General features: G+C 39.6%; 1 protein-coding gene across 1 annotated transcript in view; it reads left to right on the top strand.

The window, feature by feature from the left end:
- The window catches only part of LOC109418392 (UDP-glucosyltransferase 2), a 740,033-nt gene extending 730,678 nt beyond the window's left edge, over positions 1-9,355 (top strand). The window contains exon 8 of the mRNA XM_062859323.1: positions 8,286-9,355. Within this exon, the coding sequence (XP_062715307.1) occupies positions 8,286-8,412 (127 nt within the window). The 3' untranslated portion in view covers positions 8,413-9,355. The remainder of the gene's footprint in view (positions 1-8,285) is intronic.
- Positions 9,356-14,875: the final 5,520 nt, after the last annotated feature.

Below are 14,875 nucleotides of genomic sequence, written 5' to 3'. Positions count from 1 at the left end.
AGGGCGTCTTCAATAAGACCGTTCAAGTACATAAGAGGAACGTATCAAAAACTTAGAAGGAAAAATACCGGATGATGGTACTGATGTAATTTAAACCGCTAATATCTTGGTCAACATGGAATGCCTCTCGCAGGGATTTATCTATGAAAATATTCAGGAATTCGTCATAATAGTTCGCCTACGATTCCTACCAGATACCATATTAAAATTCTGGGTTTGTCCAAGATGTCCAAGATGAGGCTGCCCAAAAAAAGTGTTCAAAAAGTCAAGGTGCTCAACTCTAAATGGATGGTTACATATTTGAAGCATTTTTGTAGAACTTTTGTGTTTTCTGAAAAGAAAACTACGAGATTCACCAGTGTAATTTTTTAAAATGATTATTTTATATTTTATTTTCAAAAAACACTACATTTTGTAATACTTTGATTCGTTTTCTATCATATTTTTTGTTAAGAAATCCTAAGAGCAATTACTAAAGAAATCCAGGAAGAAATCCTAGCTGATTTGTTGGAGAAATACCAGCAAAAATTTCCTTAGAAACCTTGATAGACATATCTGAAAAAAACTAGCATGAATTTCTGCAAGTATTCCAAAAGAAACTCCCAATGTAATCTTTGAAGAAACCTCTGAGAGTTCCTTTAGGAAATTCTCCTACTAAGTTCCTGCAGAATTAAAATAATAATTAAAAAAAAATAAATAAAATACTGGGATTTCCTCGGATATTTTTCTTCTCATATTTCTTTTGGAATTCAGAATGCCTGCTAAATTTCCTCCAAAATTCTTCATGTGATTCCTCCAGAGAATTGTTCAAGAATTCCTCCAGACATTCCTCTTAGAATTTATCCGAGAAGTCCTCTTGGAAATTTCCAGATATTCTAAGATTCTTTCAGAATTGCTCAAGGGATTCTTCCAGTATTTTCTATTCGCACTCTAACTGGAAATTCGCTTTGGTCACTTTTGAGATTTTCTATTGAAATTACTCGTAAATGCTGCTTCTCCAGGAGTTCGTGGTGTGAATTCTCCAAGAAGCCTTGCAGTGCTTCCCGAAGCAATTCCTGTTGGAATACCAAATTTCTAAAGAAATCCATTAATGAGTTACTCACCCTTGTAGAAATTTCTAGAGGATCTCCAAGAGGATTTCCCGGAGGAATCCTTGGAACCATTTCTATTCAGTTATTCCCAGAAAATTCCCGTGGATGCAAAGTTATCCTTAAAGAAATTATTACGGGAATTAAAAAAAAAAATCCCTGGAGAAACTCATGAAGAAATTCTTGGAGAAATCCCTGGACGAATCACAGGAGGAATTCATAAAGGAACTCCAAATGCACTCCCTGGAAGAATCCCAGGAGAAATTATTGGAGGAATTCTTGAAGATATTTTCCCACAATCTCAACGGACATTTCTGGAGACTTCTATCAGGCGGCATTGCTAGAGAAATCATTGGAAAAATCCTCCTCAAATTCTTCCACGAAAGCCTGATAATAATCCTCTAAAAAATCTTGTTAGTATTGTTTCAGAGGTTTCTGCCATGATCCCCATACATCCCATGATTCTAGCAAGAATTCCTCCACAGAATCCTCCAAGGATTCCTTTAAAAATTTCTCTTGGAGTAACATTTTAACATTTTCAACTGATATATCTGCAGTAATTGCTCTTGGAAATTACTGTACAATACATTCGTTCAAGTTTTCTGCCAGAATTCTTCTCGGGATTACTTCATTGTTTGCTCACGGGGTTTCCTTCAGGGAGTTCTCCCGGGTGGTAAAAACATGTATTCTGGGTTTGCGTAATGAAATCCTCAGGGATTCCATCTGGAACTCCTAGCGGCATTCCTACGATTTGTGCAATCATTTCTTCCAAAACTCTTCCAGGGTTTTCCGGTTGTTACCTAGGATAGCTTCAGTATTTTTCTCTGGGATTTCTTTAAGAATTCTTGACAGGATTCTTCAATCTCTTTGGGGTTTTATTCAGGGATTTCTTCAGGTTTTTTTAAGGATTTCTTTGATTTTTTTGTGGAATTCTGTTCGAAACTCCTCCCGGCTTTCTATTATCGACACTTCCAACAATTTATTTAGAGATTTGTGTTAAGATTCCTTCTGGAGTATTTTCCACCATTCCAACAGGTGTTCGTGCCGGGATTTCTTCATTGATTACTTCAATGTTACCCTCATTTATATGCTTTGGTATTCCTTTGGCAATTTATCTCGGAGTTCCTTCCGAGTTGTTTCGTGGACTATTCCCAAAATTCCATAACACATTGCTCCAATATTCCTCCTGGGGTTTCTCTCAGGATTCCTTTGAGTATTCCTACAGGATTTACTCCCGAGTTGCCTCCATTGATACCTCCTGGAATTTGTTTATTGATTTTTCTTGTGCCTTCATTGAAAATATCTCCAAGGATTCATTCTGGGATACTTTCACGGATTCTTAACATATTTCCCCGGGATTCCTTCCAAAATTATCTCATTGATTTTTCCTGGCACTCCTGCCAGCCTTCTTCCAGGCATTCTTCCCGAGATTAATGTAGGGAGTTCTATGAGGATTCCACCTGGAATTTTGGAAGACTCCTTCCAGGTATTCTTCATTGATTTTTCCCGGGATTTCTTTAGAAATTTTTCATGGGTTTCTGTCAAGGAATCCTCCAGGGAATTCATCAGGAATTCTACTATCTTCTTCCTTTCTTTCGGTACTTTTTTTCTAAAACTCCATCAACAATTTCCCTCGGAATTCCTTTATGGGGTTTCTTCATTTCTATATGCAATCTTTCACGGAGAAAAATTTTGTTCGTTTGAAACAAAAATATTCATGTTTATTCGGTAAACTGATAAAATGTTTAAAACAAAAACTTTAATTTTTAAAAACTAACGCAGTTATATATTGATTTAGACAATACCCAATGAGGAGCCCCCCGTTCCGCCGTCGAGAACATAAACAAAACTCAAAAGTTCCAGCTGCCACATCAAACAAGATTTCCTCCTGCAAAAAAGGCAAGGTTCACCGTAAGTTTCCATGATGTTGACCATGAAAGTCCATCACGGAAGGTGGGTTTTTCCAACGAAGGAAATGACTTTACAAGTTTAATGGGAAAACAATTATTTCCGTAGGGCCGACCTGCTACAAAAAAACAAAAATATTTACATTTATTTATAACATAATCTGTCAGAAGATGCATTTTTGTTTCAAACATAGAATGCATTTGCTTCAAATGTGACGTTTGATTTGCTCCAAACAGGTGTATTTTTGTGGCCTGAGCAAATTGATATTTTATTTGAATTTACAAAATTTTGTCTGCGTGTTATAATCTTGCATGGACATTTTCCGGAATTCCATCTGAGATTCCTCCCAAGAGTCGTTCATTGATTCCACCTGAAATAGTTTAAGAGATTTCAATCGGGATTCCTTCGGAAATTCCTCTTAGGATTCCTTCAATAATTTTCACAAATTTTGAGAAATTCTTTCAAAAACTTTTTACGGCTTTCATTGATGATTCCTCCCAAAAATTCTACAGGCATTCTTTCAGTTATTTTTTCCAGAGTTTCATTCAGGTATATTCTTTGGGATTTCTTAAGGATCCTTTTAAAGAATGCTTCAGAAATCTGTTCCCACGATTCCTTCATTGATTCTTCTCGGATTGGCTTTAGAAATACAAGTTCTCCTTCAGAGATTTTCCTGGAAAAAATCCTGGAAGACATTTCTGAAAAGATCCCCGAAGGCATCAGTTAGCCTTCAGGAATCTTTTCAAGGATTCCTCCCGGGATTTCTGCAAATCCTTTTTACAGGATTCTTCTAGGGATTCCTTCCGGGAATCTTTCAAAGATTGATTTGTCTTTATTAGAGAGACTTTCAGCCCTTGGCTGGTTCGTCTCTCAGGGATCTTTCAAAGAATTCTCTCTAGATTCTGCCACAAATTGCTCTTGGGATTTCTCCAGGATGTTCAAAGTGACTTTTTTCGATTTTTTTACAGATTACTCGATGATTTTTAATGGGGCTGTTAATAAACCACGTTGACGGTCGTTATGAACGGCCCTTTAAGCATACCTTCACGGGTTTCTTCCGGGCTCCTTCATGGATTTCATCAGGAAATCCCAGGATATCTTACTAGATACTTAAAGGGATTCTCCCCGGAATAACTTGAGGGCTTCTCCTGCGATTCTTCCATGAATTTCTTCATTGATTTCTCTGGGAATCTCTCAAGATATTTCTCTTTGCATTTCTTCTGTTATTCTCTCGGGTGTTTCTTCCAAGATTCGTTTAGTAGAGATTCATTCGGGGTATTCTCCTGGAATATTTCAGGGATTCCTTCCGAGATTTCACCCAGATTTGCTTAACACATTTCTCCCAAGGTTCCTTGAGAGAGATTCTAAAGAAATTTATCAAATCTACAAGAGTAATTAGTGATGTCTCGCTGCATTATGAACTATTTTTAGACTTACTCTTTAAATCCAATAAGACATGTTGAAAATTCTCATAAAACCTACCCGGAAGCTCTCTGAATGTCCTAGAAATCCACTAACGTCTTGAAACATCTTAAGAAACCCTCTGAGAGTCCCGTAGGTGTAGGTGTAAGGTGTGCCTTTTTTAAAACTCTGTTCAAGTCTCTGAAACGCCTCAATAAACCCCCATTACCTCAAAACCCGTTGTTTTTCCTTAAACTATACTGCAGCCCCCAAAACCACCTGGAATCCACTGGAACCCCTTCGAAACCTCCCTCGAGCACACTGATGAAAGCCTCCAAAGCCCCTATAAACAGCAGGGCCAATCGAATTCAATTGCAAATATCAGTGGTTCCCAATATGAGGTCACGAGCCACGGGAATTTTTCAAGCACCGAAAGCGTTAGAAAGTAGTGCATTTTTTTTTTCGGACGGTTCGTCTTGAGGTGCAATATTTACAATACGGATGCTCTGCAAAGATCAGTGCTTTCCAATCCATGGTCGAGGGCCAAGCCAAGTTCCCAAGAACCTCTTATTTGAGGATGAAATGAAAATGCTTTTTTTCGATTCTGCGCCTTACGAAGCACTGATGCAATATAGTTGTGTTTAAAAACATAGTGGTTCCCAATCTGGAGACACGGGCCATAAGAATTTCTCAAGAATCGCTAGGAAAAAGTGTCCACGTTTTTTGGGCCGGGTACTTTTTCCTTGGAGCCTGGTCAGTGGCCTCAGTTTGGGACCACTGCGCTTTGGAACACTTCTTAATTGTAATAAATGCTTCTTGAGACGCACAATCTGAAAACCTTTTTCACTTCCAATTTTTAAGAAATCAGTATGGCCGGTGGCCTAAGCTTGAGAGCCACTGATCAAAGCAACACTATTTCCATGGGGAACTGTGTACAGAGCCAGATCAATGCGAATCAGGAATGATCAACTGAACCTACTTCAAAGTAGTTAGTTTTCCAAGATTTCGGGCATAAACTGCTAAAGTTTTACGAGCCGTAGACGGCGCATGACATTAGCTTACACGCACGCACAAGGGGGCTTCCAGAGGAGTTTAAGAAGCTTTTCGCAGGGGCTCCAGGATATTTCAGAGATTCTCTGGGGCTTCAGCGGATTTCGGAAGAGCTTTAGGTGAATTTCAATGTGGTTTTAAAGCAATTTGAAGGCATATCAAAGCATTTCAGGAGTTTGTAGTAGATTCAAGAGAGTTCAGGGGTTGCAGAGGGGCTTAGGGGACTTTACTGCATTTAAGGGAGATTTCAGAAGGCTTCCAGGGTTTTGGGGGAAGGTCTTCGGTAATTTTATTGGACTTTAAGGTTTTCAGGTGAAATCCCGGGGAGTTTTGGATGAAACGTTTTGAGACATTCCAGGCTTTCAGCAGAGCTTCAGGATAGATCCAAAGGCGGTTTTTAAGTGGTTTCAATGTGTATCAAAGCATATCAAGGGAATTTCAGGGGCCTTCAAAATGTTTCAGGGTGTTTTCAAAAGGATTGAGGAGGCGTTTCAAGGCGTTTTAAGATATTTCATAACACAATAGGGAGCTTCAGAGTGGATCTCGGAAGTTTTGGGGGCTTTAACAGGGGTTTACAGAGTCGTCTTCTAACAATGGGTTCCCGGGTATTTCGGAGGCTTAACAGAATGTTTTCAGGCCTTTACGGCCTTCATGGGGATTTTTAATGAATTTCAGAGACGTTTCAGTGCGTATGAGGGCGTTTTATTGGTTTCAGGGGAGTTTCCGGGCCTTATAGGGGGCTACACAGGGTTCCAGGTGAGCTTTTAGTCAGTTCATGGAGATTTCACGGGCATTTCAATGCGTTTCAGCGTGTTTCAGGGAGTTTGAGGACGTGTACCAGGATGTTTGTTGTTTTAGGACGTTCCAAAAGTTGTTGTTTCAGAAGAAATTGAAGATGTTCAAAACTTATCACGCTTGCAGATCAGATGACCTTTGCTCAAGGGATTTCTTGAAGAATCTTAAAAGTTATTGAACTCATCACTTGATAGATTTTACTTACCTGAAGCTGCGTAAGTATGGTTCTTGATCATAAAGTTCTCAAAGACAACTAGTTGCGTTTGTAGATCCGAAGGCGTCTACTAAAAAGCGTTCTTGGAATTCCTGAATCAACTATCGATCTCACCTCTTGACGGTATATGTGAGCATCAATTTTATTCGTAACTAGCTGTCCCGGCTAACCTCGTTCTGCCTGTATACTGTGTTTTTTGACATGCAGCAGCTCTGAAGAAAAATGCCCCGCAAAATGGAATTTCGAACTTTCTCGTTTTCTGTGCGTTCCCGGTCGAATTTCCCAATTATTTTTTCGTATGAACACGTCGGAGCCTTACACGAATGAAATACTGAAAGAACGGTGTGGATCCGTTGGCCCGTTCCCGGCGAGCCTATTCGGGACATACAAACACCATTCCATTTTTATTTATATATATATAGATACAGGGGATACTCAAAATAACTGGGACAGGTAAAATTTTAACTTTTCAAAAAATGTTCAACTCGCTGTAACTTTTCGAAAAGGGCATCAAATATTCTCAAGTTTTGACTTCAAATTTGGAAAATATCGGGCCATACTACACGAAGTTATGAAGATTCTAGAAAAAGGTATAATTATCCGAAAGCCAACTTTGAGCAGTTATATTCCGGATTGAATGAACCGAATGCAATGAAATTTTGATCAATTATGACTAATATAATGAACTTTGAAAAACAGTTGACTTAATTTGAAATTATTAATAAGAAAAAAAGTTATAGCGATTCCATTTATTATGTTTTTTTAAGTAAATTTATCTATTTTTCATATGCATCCCATAACTTTTTCAATTAAGGGCCGACTATTTGGTAGTTTTCCTTTGAAACATAAATATATTCAAGTCTATTAGAGGATATTTTAATAAACTATAATAACTATCTCGAATTTTGAAACGATGATGAAGTTTTGGATAAATTGGTATTATATTAGAAAAATAATCTAATCGTTGTAATTTTCTTTCGTGTAAAGAATTTCAAGTTTCGTGAAAAAAATTTAATAGCTCATTATATAAGTCATGAACTTATATAACGAGCTATTAAAAATTTTTGACTAAACTTGAAATTCTGTACACGAAAGAAAATTACAACAATTAGATTATTTTTCTAATATAAGTCATGAATATGGGCCCATATAGCCGAGGCGGTAAACGCACGGGTATTCAGCATGACCATGCTGAGGGTGACGGGTTCGATTCCCGGTCGGTCCAGGATCTTTTCGTAAAGGAAATTTTCTTGACTTCCTTGGGCATAGACTATCTTCGTGCCTGCCACACGATATACACATGCAAAATGGTCATTGGCAGAGGAAGCTCTCAGTTAAAAACTGTGGAAGTGCTCATAGAACACTAAGCTGAGAAGCAGGCTTTGTCCCAGTGAGGACGTTACGCCAAGAAGAGAGAGAGATAAGTCATGAATGATCAAAATATCATTGCATTCATTGAATCCGGGGATATCACAGCTCAAAGTTGGCTATCGAATAATTATGCCTTTTTTTTAGATCCTTTATAACATCGTGTAGAATAGCCCGATCTTTTCCAAATTTTGACCACTGATACACAACTAGTTGATTTGAGACAACTAGTTGAAAATTTGAGAATATTTGATGCCCTTTTCGAAAAGTTACAGTGAGTTGAACATTTTTTGAAATGTGGAAATTTTACCTGTCCCAGTTATTTTGAGTATCCCCTGTATATAGATGTTGGGTTTACCATACCTTACTCTGTTCATTATTGATTCCAATTTTAATAAGGTTTTTTAACTCTTACTATTTCAAATTTCAAAAGTAAAATAATATAACACTTCATTTTCCAGCTTCTTTGCCTACTATGGTTTGGATGTGATATGTTTCTTCCTGGCCACGGCCTACCTCCTCCGGCTGATGGTGCGACGGGTACTGAAGCCGCAAATCATTCAGCTCACCAAGGAGAAGATTCACTAGCATCGACCCACCAGGATACACCCCAGGACCAATCCCGAAACAAGGAAGTAGAGAAAGCAACAACCTAAACGCTTACACCAAAATATCAGCCGGCGATACGGACGGAAAATGTGACCCAGAGATAGTGAAACGATGTAAGGCAGTGAAAAATTGGGCTTCCAATTGAAAATTTTTAAAAACGCTCAAATAATTACGAAAGGATCTTGAAATCGATTACCGATTACGGAACTTTGTGAATTTCACAGAAATTGGTACTTTCCTTGGAGAAAAAAAACTTTAAAACTACGAAGAAGTAAACATCAAAGTTTGCAGGTCGTCAGATGGATAGATTTGCTCAGCAAAAGAGAGAGCACTCTTTCCCAGAAAATGTCAATCAACCACCGACAGTGAGACTTTGTGTATCTATACTGCTAAAAGCTCGAAGAGCGTCTGTTTTAGTCATAAAATTTTAACCAACCCGCACTACGTCTACAATGTGATAACTGGCTCGAAAGCGTGACCGAAGTGATGCAAAAATGCAGGAGAGGCGAGCAAGTACAGTAAGAGCAAATTATGGTTTCATTGTTTTATTTTCCATACAGCAAACAGGACCCAGTTATCTCCTCGAGGGAGATCGAGGGTTTTTGGTTTGCTTCTCTTTTACAGTTACAAAATGAGGGTGTTAAACTTTTATAGTTGCTAGGACCATGAAAGAGGGTAGAGAATAAGTGTCCTTTAATTTATTTATCCCGTAAATAAGGAAGGCAAGATGGCTCCGCATCATGATCTGCTACATACAATGACTGTGAAACAGTTGCCCCTTGAGGATAGATGACGGCAGAGTCAGGCAGCACAGTGTAAGATGTTTTAACTAACTTTAGGAGTAGGTTTTATTCGAGTGTGTACAGATAGTTTGTAAGAATCACTGTAAATATTAGGTTAATAAAAGTGATAAAATTTTAAAGAGTTGGATTCATTACTTGTTTGAACTTGTAACCGGTTGGTTCCAATGTTTAGATTTTCAATTGTATGAGTGTTTGTTTTGTGGAAAATTCACGTTTTTAAATATATTACCGTACAGTAGGCACACCCTAGCAAGATACTGTGCCGCTACAAATAAGCTACCAAATCCCGAGCCCAATCTGTTACCAAAAAGACTCAACCGAACTCGTACAAAAATGGTGTTTGTTAAGAAGAATGAGAGGGAGTGAGATCTTCATAGGCGCAGCCATCTTCAATTTAGGGAGATTTGCTAGACGTACCCAGGCGTCCGTGTGAATAAGACCGAGTGTTGTGTAGTGTATATCCAACCCCCCCCCCTGACAGGGATGGAATAGGGACTGTGCATCTCGGCCACCCTCCGTTCAGGACCTCGTATCCGTTGAATAGAACGGTCACACACGGCGGCTCGGAAGTCAAGATGGCTTCCGAGCCCAACAGCAAAGGGACCACCATCGTCCCATTCAGGACGATTCCCTTGGCCGTTGGCCTTAATTGCCAAGGAGGGACCCTTCTCGACACGGTCGTTCCGGTCTCGTCCTGGGCCGTGCCGATTCCGACAAAGAAGGAAGACGCCTGCCACCCGAACACCACCCAGCTATGCCTGCTGGTCCCGTCGGCCAAGTACCGGGCCGAAAATCCGCCATCGTTCGCCAGTCCGGCGAGAGTTCCGGCCGCACAGTAGGATCCAAGACACTGTGTCGGCCATCGCACCCACAACCACCCAAGGCAGCGGTATGTACCGGTACGAATTAGATTAGGCCACACTTAACAAATTTACACTTTATAATCCAGAACAACACCCACACGACACCCTAGGAATCAATAAATTGTTTAGAAATGTGAAATTTCCTGTTTTTCATACTTTGTCCGCGAAGCCCCTCCGATTACCGAGTAGCATGCCGGCCCAGAGACCCAGCTCGAGGGGTCACATGCTACTGAGCTTGTCCCGGGAGTAATTGGGAGCCATTGTGGCTGCGGAGCAGCCCCTTAAGCATCCGTGGTTACAAACTATTAAAAAAAAAGAACGCAGCGCGGGCGGTTATGCTTCAGCATGGAACCCGGCAGAATGTGCAGCGAAACAAACAGAAACGATAACTTCAACAGTGCTCTCGGTATTCCTCCTAGATTCCTTCCGAGTTTACGCAGGAATTAGATTCGGGATTCCTTCAAAAGTCTCTTCTTGGACTCCTTTAGAAATTCCTCCCGAGAAGTCTTCAAGAACTGCATCCAGAATTGCTCTAGAAGTTTCCTTGGGAACTCCTCAAAAAGACCCTTATAGGATTTCTTCTAGATTTTTTTTTTCCAGGGTTCGCCCAGTAGTTCATCAATAAATTCTTCCAGAAATTTCTTGCAGGATTCTTTCCCAGAATTCATTCCGGGATTCCTCTAAGAGCTCCTGGTGAGATTCCTGCAGGAGTTCCATCCGTGATTTCTTCAGGAGTACCTTCCAGCATTCCTCTAGGAGTTTCTTCTGAAGAAAAACTCTTGGAATCTCGGAAGAACTCCTGGAGGAACCCCAGAAGAGACTCTTGGAAGAATCAAAAAAGAAACTCCAGGAAGAATTCAGGTAGGATGTTCTGGGGGAATTCCAGAAAAAAAAAACTACGGAAAGAATCCCGGAAAAAAATCCTGGAGAAATCCTAGAAGACTGACGGAAGGAACTTCTGGAAGTATATTAGGATGAACTCCAGGAGGAATATTAGAAGGAAAAAATAGCTCCTGGAGAAATCCTGGAAGAATCCAGGTAGGATGTGTTGAAGGAATCCCAGAAAGAACTTCTGAAGGAAGACTCCAGGGAGAAACTCCTGGTGGAACAAATTTTCAGTATAAAACGCTTACTGGTGATTTTTTTTTCGGTTGCGCCGCTATTTTAAAACCACGATATAGGGCCTTACTGTTCATTGCTGTCTTCGAAATGTGAGTGTCTAATTAAAATCGTATCATTGATCGTTAAAACCCTTCCCAGAGCAAATTTCGAGCTGCGTCACTGTCTGGAGGAGTCCCGGAAGAAGCCCCTGGCAAAATTTTGGAAGCTACTTCTAGAGAATCCCTGAAGGATCTTTTGAAGTAATACTGGAAGAATTCCCGGAAAAACTCCTGAAAGAATGCCGGGAGGAACTCCTGGAGAAAGCCCAGAAGAAACTCCTGAAAGGATCCTGGAAACATCTTCTGGAGAAATCCCACAAGTAACTCCTGAATGAATCCTGGAAGAATCTCGAAAGAAACTTCTGGAAGAATCCCGGGAGGAACTCCTACAGGAGTCCTAGAATACATACTCCCGGAATGAGCATTGAGCGAACATGTTTCTATGACCATGGTTTGAATCGCAAAATGTGGGAATAATTAAGTCTGTTTGTCTATGCAGGAACTATCAGAGGAAATACCACAAGAATATCTTGAGGAATCCCGGGAGCAAATACTTGACGAATCCCGGAACTTTTTTTATTCCATTACTGGATAGACGAGGATGGAACTCCTTGAGGAATCCTGGAAGTAACCTTCGAAGCAGCCTTCGAGAATGTTAAAGGCAACTCGATGAATATTGAGTGAAAAAACCCTCGAGAAATTTCTCCTAGAGTTTTCTAAAGAATCCCTAGAGAAAATTCCCAAGCGTATCCCAAAAAGATTTTTCGAAAAAAAAACCCTGGAAGAACTTCTGAAGAAATCCCTAAAATAATAAAGAAAGATTTCGTTCAGAAAATTATCAAGAAGTACATTTTATTTTGTATTATGTAATACTTTAAGCAACTTCAATAAGAAACTGCATATTGAGATTAATTTTAAGATTAATTCATGGAAAACTTCTTGAAAGCTTTCTGCAGTAATTTATGAAAAAACCTTGGAAGATGTCCTAAGGAAACTTTGGAATGAATCTCTAGAAAATTCTTCTGAAGAGATTTCTCGTAGATTTTACATTAAAAATTCATGGAGAAATCTCTGAAGCAATCAATGCAAGATTTTCTAAAATAATTCTTGTATTACCTGGAAGAATCCCTAGAAGAATTTCTAAATTCGTAAAAAAAATCAAAATGAATCCATAAAGGATATTTTAGGAGAATTCGTGAAGGAATTCTTGTGGGACATTCTGGAAATAACTTTGGGAGAACAAACGATGCGGTGAGGAATTCTGTGAGACTTTTTGTAATATTTTCTGAAAAATACTGTGGAAGAATTTTTGCAAGATTTCCCAAAGAAATCCCTGGATTTTTAAGGGCGTTAAGGGCGATTTTTGAGGAGCCTTTAAAAGGCGTTACTATGGGTTCCATATGCATTTCAAATTGTTAACGGGAACTTCAAGGGCATTTCAATGGTATTATGAGGTCTTGGAGCGTTTCAAGTCATTTCCTTCAGATATGCCTCCTAGGGTTCATCCCGGAAATTTTCGTAGTAATTTTAGGTTTTTTTCCGGAGGATTAAGAGGTTTCCAGGGGCGTTTCAAGAAATTTTCGGGAGACCCTAGGTATTTGAGGGAATTTTAGAAGGGTTTCAGGGGCGTCTTGGGCGTTTTGGAGCATTTTTAAAGGTTTGAGGGGCGTTTCAGGGGCCAGATTTGTTAGTATGTCTGAAGCATACTGAAAACTTGTAATTAGAGCGCACAGAATAGGTAATTAACCCAAATTGAGACACAAATTTGTGAAAAACACGCGTTCTTGTGGCATTTAACCCCACGGCTCCATATTCAAAATTGGCTCTGAAGCCAACCTACTGACGGAAGCTGCTAGTGACATTCGCTCACCCGCTTCCAGAGGCTCTCAAGGGAGTTTCAGAGGGATTTCAGGAGACCTACTCGTGGGCTTCAGGGGAATTTGAAACGGGTTTCAAATATATTTTAAGGCATTTCAAAGCTTTTCAGTGGCACTTTCAAGAAGATTCAGAGGGTTGCAGAGGAATTTAGGGGACTTTGGAGGTGTGGAGGATGATTTCAGAAGGCTTCCGAGGGCTTAGAGGCTTGGATTTGGGTTACCTGGAATTTATTGGGTCTTCAATGTTTTCAGGGTCCCTCCCGGGGAGCTTTGAAAATGTTTTAGGGACATTTCAGAGATTTCGGAATGACTTCAACTTATTTCCGAAGGTCTCCGTAGGGTTTTAAGGGGTTCAGAGGTTTCCTGTTGTAGAATTGATCCAAATGCATTTATGAGGTTCAGGGAGCTTCAGACGGGTTCCCATGGGTTGGGGAGGTTTCTGCATAGACATTCAGTTTCAGTTGAGAAGAATGTCAGAGGCGTTTCAAGGCGTTTTAAGGTATTTCAGAAAATAACGGGGAACTTCAGAAAGCTAGGGGGGTATGTGGACGTGTTAAGCCGCTTCGAAGCATTTAAGGGTCTTTCAGGGGTTACAATGGGTTATCGGGTATTAAGGGGACTTGAAAGGGTGTTTAGGGGCCTTTACGGACCTTCATGGAATTTTCAGGGGTTTCTGAGTCGTTTCAGTGCGTGTAAGAGCCTTTTATGGATTTCGGAATGGTTCCCGGGAGCTTTGGAGGGCTTTTTTGTGTTCCAGGTGAAGTTTAATGTGTTTGATTCCAGGGGGTTTTCACTGGAGTCTCAGAGGATTTCAGGAGACCTTCTCGTGGGCTTCAGGGGAATTTCGAACGGGTTTCTAATATATTTTAAGGCAGCGTTTCTCAAACTATGGGTCGCGACCCACTGGTAGGTCGCGAGCTGATTTTTGGTGGGTCGCGAAGGCTTGGGCGATATTTTAATAAATGCCTTGATCGGAGACGAACCAGCCTCGGGCTGAAAGTTTCGATAATAAAGATAAAAAAATGCCTTGATTAACTTATGTCAAATGATATTGTTGGCCATGTTCTACTTTACAAATACTCACTTGAGGAATCGCTATAGCTATTTCATAAAATTAGGTTTCTCAATTATTCTATTCAATTTTTTGAATCTCATTTTGGTGAATATTGAATTATGAAATTACTGTCTGCGTGCTGAAATCGATGCTGAAACTATGAGTTTTTGTAGAGAAATTTAAAATATCTTCGATTTGCTTTACAAACTGCAATCATTCTCAGTTACATTTTAGAATTTTTTTAGTATGTAGGTACTAAAAATCAGCATAAAATAACCAAATTTCGACAAGAAACCACCGAACTTTGATAATTTCATCCGAATTTATTTATGTTTTACCGAACCGGTAAAGCTTGACTTCCGTGAAGTTCTGCTGAATTTTAAAAAAATCTGAAATGTTTTGTCTGCTTCAAAATTGATTAAACATTTTTGGAGGACTCGCCTGACCGTCCAACAGTGATGTTTACCCACTTTCCGTAAATATAAGCCATAACTGGCATTTTCAACAGCATATGTTTGATGGAGATAAAAATGTTTGCATGAGAAAGCACAACAAAATGCCAAATAATTTCCTTTAATTTTAATGGAAATTTTTGAAGTTCTGCAGAAGCATAAAACTGATGGTCGCGTTCTGTAGTGTTTCATGGATACAGACTGATTAAGTAAGTTTGCATTGGAAAATCGTC

Source organism: Aedes albopictus, chromosome 3 (genome assembly GCF_035046485.1).
Source record: "Aedes albopictus strain Foshan chromosome 3, AalbF5, whole genome shotgun sequence".
In the NCBI taxonomy this organism is placed as follows: domain Eukaryota; kingdom Metazoa; phylum Arthropoda; class Insecta; order Diptera; family Culicidae; genus Aedes; species Aedes albopictus.
The sequence above is the reverse complement of the archived record's forward strand: the minus strand, read 5'-3'. Positions and strand labels throughout refer to the sequence as shown.